The 10,393-nt window shown below is 37.8% G+C and overlaps 2 protein-coding genes across 2 annotated transcripts; both read left to right on the top strand.

Moving 5' to 3' along the window:
* The first annotated feature begins 1,639 nt into the window (after positions 1-1,639).
* On the top strand, positions 1,640-3,450 carry LOC132169476 (putative polyamine transporter At1g31830). Its single transcript, XM_059580513.2, is given in 3 exon segments — positions 1,640-1,699; positions 1,803-3,225; positions 3,227-3,450. Coding segments are annotated over 2 exon segments (1,416 nt in total). The 5' UTR covers positions 1,640-1,699; positions 1,803-1,848; the 3' UTR covers positions 3,266-3,450.
* Positions 3,451-5,247: 1,797 nt separating this feature from the next.
* Positions 5,248-7,315, top strand: LOC132169491 (serine/threonine protein phosphatase 2A 57 kDa regulatory subunit B' beta isoform-like). The gene is made up of 2 exons (XM_059580523.2): positions 5,248-6,374; positions 6,850-7,315. The coding sequence occupies exons 1-2, from the start codon at positions 5,358-5,360 to the stop codon at positions 7,186-7,188; spliced, it is 1,356 nt and encodes a 451-aa protein (XP_059436506.2). The 5' UTR covers positions 5,248-5,357; the 3' UTR covers positions 7,189-7,315.
* The last annotated feature ends 3,078 nt before the right edge of the window (positions 7,316-10,393 follow it).

Below are 10,393 nucleotides of genomic sequence, written 5' to 3'. Positions count from 1 at the left end.
AGGTTTGATTTTTATCACAGGAGATCCCTGTGATTTTTATAATAGACCAAATTAATCATCTGTCAGTTGACCGTTAGTTGACTTAATGGAAGTTCACGTGGACCAATCAAATGTTAACACGTGGCACCTACTTAAATTTTTTTATTTTTTTTAATTAAAAAAAAAAGTATTTAAAAAAAAAAAAAAATTGGGAGCCACCCACTTTGGCCATTGGGGTGGCCTGGCTCCGCCATCCCCAATGGGTACTGGGGGTGGCTCGGCCAACCCCCTTGGGCACCAAGGGGGTGGCTCGGCCAACCCCCTTGGGCACCAAGGGGGTGGCCTGGCCACCCCCATCTAGCCGGATGAGCCACCCCCAATTTTTTTTTATTTTAAATACATTTTTTTTAATTAAAAGAAAATTTAAGTAGGTGTCACGTGTCAACATTTGGTTGGTCCACATCGATTTTCGTTAAGTCAACTAACATAATGAGTAATTTGGTCTATTATCAAAATCACAGGGACCTCCTGTAATAAAAAGAGAAAAAAATAAAGCAACTAAACGTCATTGGAGTATTTAATATTTAACCCATTTTTTAATAAAGACGTCACCCCCGCCATACACATGTGACTCGTGCGTGAAAGGTTCGCCCAAAACGGACACTAAGAGTTTCAAGCAGACGCGTGAACGGAAGTCCACGTGGACCAATCAAATGTTAACACGTGGCACCTACTTAAATTTTTTTATTTTTTTTAATTAAAAAAAATGTATTTAAAAAAAAAAAAAATTGGGGGTGGCTCGGCCAACCAAGGGGGTGGCCTGGCCACTCCCATCTGGCCGGATGGGTGGCTTGGCCACCCCCAATTTTTTTTTTTTTTTAAAAAAAAATACTTTTTTTTTTAATTAAAAGAAAATTTAAGTAGGTGTCACGTGTCAGCATTTAGTTGGTCCACATCGATTTTTGTTAAGTCAACTAATATAATGACTAATTTGATCTATTATCAAAATCACAGGGACCTCCTATGATAAAAAGAGAAAAAAATAAAGCAACTAAACGTCATTGGAGTATTTAGTATTTAATCCATTTTTTAATAAAGACATCACCCCCGCCATACACATGTGACTCGTGCGTGAAAGGTTCGCCCAAAACGGACACTGAGAGTTTCAAGCAGACGCGTGGTCGCCCACTCATACAGCCGCTTACTATTTCCTTATGACACATGGCTACGCAAAACAGCTATAGCTTCACTTGATTCTCGCTCAAACACTTTGAATACTTTTCTTCTTCTCTAGCCATCTTCTTCAATGCATTACACTTGGAATTCAAATCGTTATTGCCTGATCGGTTTCTCTACGATCTCTCTGGGATTGTTAGTCTAGCAAGAGGTAATTGTTTCTTAACTTTTCTTCTTATCGTATATATATTATTCGTATATGCTCGTTACCTTCATGCATGTGAAAGTAATTGCTTCATCTTTTTGCTTACTTTGAATCTTGATTTGTTTGAGAAGATACCAACTTCAATATTGATTCTTGAGAATAAACTAATTTTGCAGAGAATTTTCTGACCACGCAAAAAGAATTTTTTTATTGATTGGTGGAGATGAGAATTTCATATCTTCTGGTTAACATGCATTGCGTCTTTCTGTTGGCCTTCCCCAAGATTTCCTGTTGAAAATTCCGAATGCATTTTGAGTTTGAGCTTGGCTCGTTTCATTGGTGGGTTTATTAGCAAATTAAGTCTGAGCTGTTCACGAATCACGGGCACCTTTGTTGCATGGATCTGTAATAGATTAAGTGAAGAATTTTGTATTCCATGCAGAAACAGATCGAGAAAATCATTAAACAAGCAAACCACTTCCCAAATAATGGAGCGAAATTCCGTTGAGTATGTGGCTTTGGGCGAAGGATCGACTCCCAAGTTAGATAATTTTCAAAAGGTTTCGATCATACCTCTTGTTTTCCTAATCTTCTATGAGGTCTCCGGCGGCCCTTTTGGTGTCGAAGACAGTGTTAAGGCAGGCGGTCCGCTTTTAGCTCTTCTCGGATTCTTGCTTTTTCCGTTTATATGGAGCATTCCAGAAGCCTTGATTACGGCAGAGCTGGGCACCATGTTCCCGGAGAACGGCGGATATGTTGTTTGGGTTGCATCGGCTTTGGGGCCTAGCTGGGGATTTCAGCAAGGTTGGATGAAGTGGCTTAGCGGGGTTATTGATAATGCTCTGTATCCTGTTCTGTTTCTTGACTATCTGAAATCAGCTATCCCAGCTTTAGAATCTGGTTTTCCAAGAGTCATGGCGGTGCTAGTTTTGACTGTGGCTCTCACTTACATGAATTACAGGGGTTTAACGATTGTGGGATGGCTCGCTATATTTCTTGGAGTGTTTTCACTTCTTCCTTTCTTGTGTATGGGAATTGTTGCAATCCCAAATTTGAAGCCATCGAGGTGGGTGGTTGTGTTTGATCTCAACAGTGTAAACTGGGGTTTGTACTTAAATACTCTGTTCTGGAATTTGAACTACTGGGATTCGATTAGTACTCTTGCTGGAGAGGTTGACAACCCGAGTAAAACTCTCCCAAAAGCTCTGTTTTATGCTCTTCTGTTGGTTGTTTCTGCCTACTTTTTCCCTCTTTTAATTGGTACAGGAGCCATTCCACTTGATCGTGATCTTTGGTCTGATGGGTATTTCTCAGAGATTGCCAGGATCCTTGGAGGTGTATGGCTGAGAACATGGGTTCAAGCAGCTTCTGCTCTGTCAAACATGGGGATGTTTGTGGCTGAGATGAGCAGCGACTCCTTTCAACTTCTGGGAATGGCGGAACGCGGGATGCTTCCCTCCGTCTTCAGCAAGAGATCTCGTTACGGAACCCCGGTCGCCGGAATTTTATTCTCGGCATCCGGTGTAGTCCTACTCTCGTGTTTGAGCTTTCAAGAGATTGTAGCTGCAGAAAACTTCTTATACTGTTTTGGAATGATCATGGAGTTCATAGCATTTGTGAAGCTGAGAATGAAATATCCTGCAGCCTCTCGGCCTTATAAAATACCCATTGGTACATGTGGAGCAATTTTGATGTGCATTCCTCCAACCCTTTTGATTTGTGTGGTTTTAGTGCTTGCTCCTCTCAAGGTCATGGTTATGAGCTTATTTGCTGTGATGGTTGGGCTGGTTATGCAGCCTTGTCTGGAATACACCAAGAGAAAGAGATGGCTCAGATTCTCCATGAGTACTTCTGACCTTCCAGATTATCCATAGCACTGCACATCACCAGCGCAATGAAGCATGAATGGTTTTGTTGTTGCCTTTTATTTAACTCTCAATGGCATTTTTCTTTTTGCCAAAGAAAGAGTTTCTCTTTGCTTTGTATTGAGTTAGGAATAAGCTTTTAAATATTGGTGTAGAGTTTTTGTTTTGGCATGCAATTTCAGTAGGAATATAACTCAATGGACTCATATTAATTAGAAAGGTGCCAATTGAATGACTCTTGCACTTGTACATATTAAAAGGTTAAGATATCTGTTTTTAATTTAATAAAATAGAGACTTGTGTTTCAAATATTTTTACCTTGAAGCATTCATTAATATTTTCTGTCCAATAAATAACAAAAATGATATAAATATACAATTATACCTTTCAATAATAATAAAAATATAAGTGGGTGGAGCTAGGTCCTTAACCAGCCATGCCATGTCTGCATGGTTTAGTGCCTAGCCACAGCCATGGCTAAATGTTGTCACCTAACCCATGGTTGGATGCTATCACCTAACCAGCTATTTGCTTGATCTTCTTGATATATATGCACCATATATAGCATGTTCCTTAATAGAGTAAGCATATTCTTTTGAAAGCACAAGACTTTCTTGTTCCCTGCTCCTCATATTTGTAGCACTTTTGGCTTTGGGTTATGGGATCTGCATATTGCCAGGATTTGTGGGAAAGACATTTGAGTTAAGACTAAATGACCACATCCTGGCCCACTTAAATATTCCTTTAAGCCTAGGTAGTGATGTTAGGTTTTTTCTTGGGTTTGTCAGATTTTAATTATTAGATGAAATTCAATTATTTCCTACTAATTACTCTGTTTCCTTTCGCTCGTCTTGGAGTCTATAAGACAACATTGTGTAGTTTTCTACCAAGAGTTTAAGTCTCTCGGCTTCATTTCTTCCAATTTGGAGCCATCGGGTGGTTGCGACTAACCCTCTTTGACCTATTGAGGTGGTCGTGACCATTCTTCCATGAGTCATCGGTTCGCTATCTTTATAATTGGTCAGAGATGATAGTTGATCACCCCAAAACTTGTTAGAGCTGCACGGCTAACGTGAAAAAGAAAGTTAGGTTTGTGTGACTAATGTGGCTAAAGTAGTGAATCTCATATGAACTACCACATCAGTTTGTAACAAAATACAAGAATATCGTAATATTCAAGGTGGTTGTGAGTCATGACCATTCTTTCATGAGTCATCAGTTCGGCCATCTCTATAATTGGTCAGAAAGAATAGTTGATCACCCTAAAACTTGTTAAAGCTGCGCGGCTAAGGTGAAATAGAATGTTAGGGTTGCGTGGCTAATGTGGCCAGAGCAGTAAATGTCATATGGACTGTTACATCAATTTGTAAAAAAATACTATAATATCTATAATATCCGTGGTTGTGAGTCGTGACCATTCTTTCATAAGTCATCAGTTCGGCTATCCCTATAATTGGTCAAAGAGGATAGTGTATTATGCTCAAAACTTCTTAGAGTTGTGCGCGCAGCTAATGTGAAAGAGAAGGTTAGGGTTGTGTGACTAACGTGGCTAGAGCAGTAAATGTTATATGAACTGTCACATCAGTTTGTAAAAAAATACAATAATATTTGTAGTATCCCAATCATTTTCCTAATAATGTAGATGTCTACTACTGGTTTCTGTTTACAGGTGCATTCATTGTGTATTCTTTTCAAGCCATCATTCTCCACAGTTGAGAAGGTCTCCAAGCAACATGGTGGTTAACCAATTTCATCCCACTTTGATCTATGTGGCCCTCTGTTTCAAAATTTTCAGACAGATGGTTGGTGAGGCACATGCATGCTACACATAAAAAACTACTAAAGATGTTGTCCTGTTGCCAATATGCTATTATGACCCAGACGAGGAACAGCAACAAAGAAAGACCCCCAATCACTTTGTCACTTTCCCTGTCACATCTCTATGAAAACTCCATACTCCATTATGTGTCGGATATTACAACGTTTCTTGTTTATGAAAAATCAGCTGCCCTTTCGGCCTTTCCTTCAGATCCCCAAATATCAACAAAGATAAGAAGAAAATATCAAAAAATTAATGCCACATAATAATCTATCTTAGCAGGAGAGGAGAACAGAGAGGAAGAGAACAGAGGATGGCTGCACAAAGAAACACCCTGCCTGCCTCTCCAAGGAGAAGATCCACCACCCTTCAGCGCCTCTTTGAACTTGATTCAAGGGATGAAAACAGAAGCACTAATGTTTTCATGTTTTTGTCAAATTCTGAAAACGAAGAAATTCTTTCTATTATCACATACTTCTCCAGCCCTCTTGAATCCCCTTCACCACAAGATCTTAAGCGGCTAAAGCTCACTCAGCTCCTCTCCATCATAAAGCAGAAGACGACACTGCATGATCAAACTCTAGCGCCTCTCATGTTGATGCTTTCGAAAAACCTGTTCCGGCCGCTCCCTCCGCCTTCCAACGCCTCCATTACCTCAGATTTTCCAGATGATGAAGACCCCATTTCCAATTTTTCACCAAAATGGTCGCACCTCCAAATTCTCTATGATATCCTCTTACGAGTAGTTGCCAGCACAGATCCTAAGATGCTTGAAGACCATGTCGACCAGCCTTTTCTTCTCAATCTTTTAGCTCTTTTCCAATCTGAAGACCCCAGAGAACGCGAAAGCTTGAAGAATTTGTACCACCGGATATATTTGAGATTCACCTCCTACCGTTCATTCATGAGGAAATCAATGACAGATGTGTTCTTGCACTATATATTTGACACCGACCGGCATTGCGGCATCGGAGAGCTGCTTGAGGTATGGGGAAGTATCATCAATGGTTTTACTATTCCACTCAAAGAAGAGCACAAGTTGTTCTTGATGAGAGTGCTGATTCCTCTGCACAAGACAAAGGGGATGCTGGCTTACCATAGGCAGCTGGCTTATTGTGTCTCTCAGTTTGTGCAGAAGGAGCCTGTGCTTGGAGGGCTTGTTGTGAGAGGAATTTTGAGGTATTGGCCTGTTACTAGTTGTCAGAAGGAGATTCTGCTTATAGGGGAATTGGAGGATCTGGTGGAGAACATAGATCCTGATCAGTATAGAAAGTTGGCTCTGCCTCTGTGTTCCAGGATTACAAAATGTTTGAACAGTTGGAACTCACAGGTAAGCTCTCAATGATACAGTAATTCTCTTAAAGGTGTTTTCTTTATTGGGGTTTAAGGTCTTTCTTTGAAGTTTAAATGATCTCTGGTGCCTTTAGTTTTATTTGCAAGTTACTGGGATCAAAGAAAAGATAATTTTTGGAATCTACAACTGCTAAAACCAAACTTGCCATCCAAGTTTATTTTCTTTTTAATCATGTTTTTCTGTTGTCATATGGGGATTATGATCACAATCTTCAAGAATTAAGATCATGGGGCTAGCTAGGTGCTGCTTTTTTAAGGCTCATCAAATGCCTAAGACACTCTAGGTTGTAATGACTCAGTTTGGATTCTCTCTGTTTGAAATGAAATTAATAGTATTAATTAAAATCATTATTTTTTATCAGGCTTTTGAAATAAGCAGAAATTTAACATGATATTGTACCAGATTCATTGAGTTCCCTGACTCAAACCGTCGTCCCATAATTTGGATCCAGGTTGCTGATCGTGCACTCTATGTGTGGAACAATGAGCATTTTGTGAAGATGGCGTCAGCAGCAATAGAAGAGGTATTTCCTGTTGTGGTTGAAGGCATGGAGAAAAACCTAAAATGGCATTGGAGCAAAAGCGTAGGGCAACTGACAGAAAATGTGAAGGTGATGCTGGAAGAAATGCATCCATTTTTGTACTCCAAATGCCTCGAAGAAATTGACCTCAGAGAATATAAAGCTCGCCTGGATGAGATGCAGAGGAAGGAAAAATGGGAGAGAATTGAGATGGCAGCAGCCCGGAAGGAGTTCCTTCAACCACCACACTACTTGTGTGTTTCCCATTGAAGAACAAAGTGTACCAACTTGTGCTGCCAAAGTGACTCAAAACCCATTTGAGTATTATCATGGAAGATAAATGAAAAGCTTAATTTCTTTCTACTTAATAATTAAGCTCTACTGAAACCAGCAGGCATGTATGCTAATGCCACCCAATATATACATATATACACATACAGATAATATATATATATATATATACTCATATCTTATTTCTATGATGTAGTGAAGATTATGGCAATTTCAGTCTAATACTGTTGAATATATACATGTAAGTAAAAAATAATTAAGCTATGATCTCATCGGAATTGGTGTCCAATGAGGAGGAACAATCCCTCCATCAACATGAGCTAGGCTTCTGCAACTTAAACGTATGACCCTAGCTCTAATACCATTTGTTAAATCGGACATTAAGGAAATCACATTTAATGACATTTGAAATAGTGACGTTGAAAAAAAAAAAAAAAAGTCACTATTTGGCGTCCTTTTATTGTTCAAGCAACACCATTTTAAAAGTAGAGTCGCTCGGACAGTGCGCGTCACCTTGCATTGTTCAAGCGTCGCCTTCCAAAAGGTAACACTTGGCCCCAAAAGACACCATTTAGTGTCGTTTTCACCATAAAAACAACTTTATTTTTGAATCCATACACTATGTTTAGAGTCTTTTACCAAGAGTCATTATTCAAACGTCACTGAATTAATAGTGTGACTTTTTCTAGCTAAAAATGTCATCTCTCACAGGTTACTATTTGTGAATTTTTTTGTAGTGTTAGTTGGTGTCTAGTGAGGAAAGCCAAAGCCTTTTATGACATTCAAAATCGCACCCCGCAACACATATTCTAAGAATTGTTTACGTAAGCAGAGCGACATTGTTGCACCTCAATATTTTTGAGTTAAACAATGTCCTAATAAGTTAGAATAATGCTATATAATACAGTTTTAGCTCACAATTATCCCATAAAGCTAACGTAGCAGTTCCAACTAACCTTTGTATTTTTTATATTTTTTTTTAACAATAATTGATCTAAAGGTTGATTGAGATTGTCATATCAGTATTGTAAAATAATTGCACAATAAAAATATAGTTTCTAACATTACTTAATATGTTATATTATGATCTTAATGAAAGAACTCCCTAAGGACAACAACCTCTACGGACTCTCATAAGGTTGTTAATCTGTTTTCCGTAGGGTGAGTGTTAATCATCCGAAAAAGTTGACAATCTTATTTGTTTTTCAACAAAATAAAGAGGAAATAAAATTAATTTTCAGCCAGTTTGAGCACCATTTAGGAATTAGGAATCACATATATTGATTGGCATTTGTTTTTCAACTAACCTTTTAATTTTTCAAAGGGCGTAGGTCTAATAATCTATCTAAGAGCCATGGGGATAGCAAATAGATAATTAATTAATTTGGTTTAGAAATGGGGTTATTGATTTTTATTTCTTTTCTTATTTTTATTCCTGTATCTAACGTAAGAAGTAGAAGATGTCCCGTTTTTCACGTAAGCTTGTTAAGCCATGTTACCATGCCACATATACACCCTTGTGCCCTAAAAGAAAAAGAAAAAAAATAAAATAAATAGGGTGTAGGTTAGGTACATAAATTTTAAAATGCGACAAAATTAATACTTCTACTACTTCACAAATTTGTAATTTGATACGTCAATCCATCTATCGAGGTTCCAAAGAATTAAAGACCATTTCAACGGTAGAAAAAATAGTCATGTGAAATCACCATTTTCTCTTGGATAGTGTGCACCATGATGGGTTGGTGAGAAATCGGACTTCTGCTCAAAATGATAAGACTTGATGGCTACTCCTCTTAGGCCTTGGTTCCCTAAACATGAAATACAACACGGGACCACCCAAAAAAAAAAAAAAAAAAGAAAAAAAAGAAAAAAAGTAATGATTTAATGATTTAAGGAAATTTTTAAGTGGTCAGGACATGTATTAGGACGTGTATTCAAATCTTCATAATAGAGAATTCTCACATATGCTTAATTAATATTAGCGGTCTTAAATTTTTATTAATACCCTGGTGGGGTTGGGTCAAGTTTAGCTCAATCAAACTTGAGGGAACACCTGCGGTTTTTATTGTCTAGGCTCCTTTTGTACGACTCCCAGTGGGTAGGTGCTAATATGATCATGCCCAACAATGACGGATCTAAGGGGGTCGAGAGGGGGCATATGCCCCTTCTCGACCCCTAAAAATTTTCCTTACCTCTTGGTAAAAATTTTTCTTATGCCCCTCCCCTCCTCAGCCGTGATGATGCCCCCTTTTAGCCATAAGTATGCCCTTTCAACCATGATTATGTCCCAGTTATCATGGGCAAACGATTGATGCAGTGTTTCTATTGCAGTTTTCAGTTATAGGATGTTTTAGGTTTAGATTAGAATGTTTTTTTTTTTTTTTGACATGTCCACACAAGGGAAAGGGAATGGAGGATTCGAACTAGTAACATCCGCTTCATGAGGTGTGGTTCACAGCCGATTGAACTACCCCTTGGAGACGTTTAGATTAGAATGTTAGTTGAAATGAGGAAGAAGATGATGACAAATTGACAATCATGTCCTTTAATTAAATACAGGCATTTGGATTGTTTGTGGGCCAATTGACAATCATGTCCTTGCTATTTGAACTCTGTGTGAACTAAAACAAAATTTTAGCTTCTTTCTTTTTAACAATAAAGTGGGCTTTGGAAAGAAGCAAAAAAAAAGTCAATGGGCCAGTGGGTTTGGTTGAGAGTTTTGAGACACCAAACTCTAAAAACTATTAACATCTAAGCCACTAAATACTTCAAACATCACAACACAACATGATTAAAAACAAAAGCGTTTTCTCCAATAAATAAAGCAAACAAACAAAAGCCAAAATTTACGCTTGAAAAAAAAAGAGCCTAAAGTTTAGTAAATATGTAATCAAATTTTTAGATTTAGATTTAAATTGTTCTTTTCAGTTGATTGTTTTAATTTTTATATTGCTATTAATTCAGCCTATTCTTGATAATAACTTTAACAAAAAAATTGAGGGATGTAATCTTTAAATATATAATCAAATTTTTAGATTTAGATTTAAATTATTCTTTTCAATTGATTGTTTTAATTTTTATGTTTTAAAATTAACCAGAATGCATACCAATTCAAAAACTTGACGAGGTTCAATGATGGACAACCGATCATAACACAAGAAGGCCAAATTGCTATTCAAAC

This window comes from Corylus avellana, chromosome 2, assembly GCF_965113065.1.
Source record: "Corylus avellana chromosome 2, dhCorAvel1.hap1.2, whole genome shotgun sequence".
Lineage (NCBI taxonomy): Eukaryota > Viridiplantae > Streptophyta > Magnoliopsida > Fagales > Betulaceae > Corylus > Corylus avellana.
This window is presented reverse-complemented; position numbering and strand designations above follow the sequence as displayed.

Coding starts and splice junctions, on each gene's coding strand:
- LOC132169491 (XM_059580523.2), top strand. CDS start 5,358: ATGGCTGCACAAAGAAACACCCTGCCTGCCTCTCCAAGGAGAAGATCC. Junction 6,375..6,849: donor TGAACAGTTGGAACTCACAG/GTAAGCTCTCAA, acceptor ATTTGGATCCAG/GTTGCTGATCGTGCACTCTA.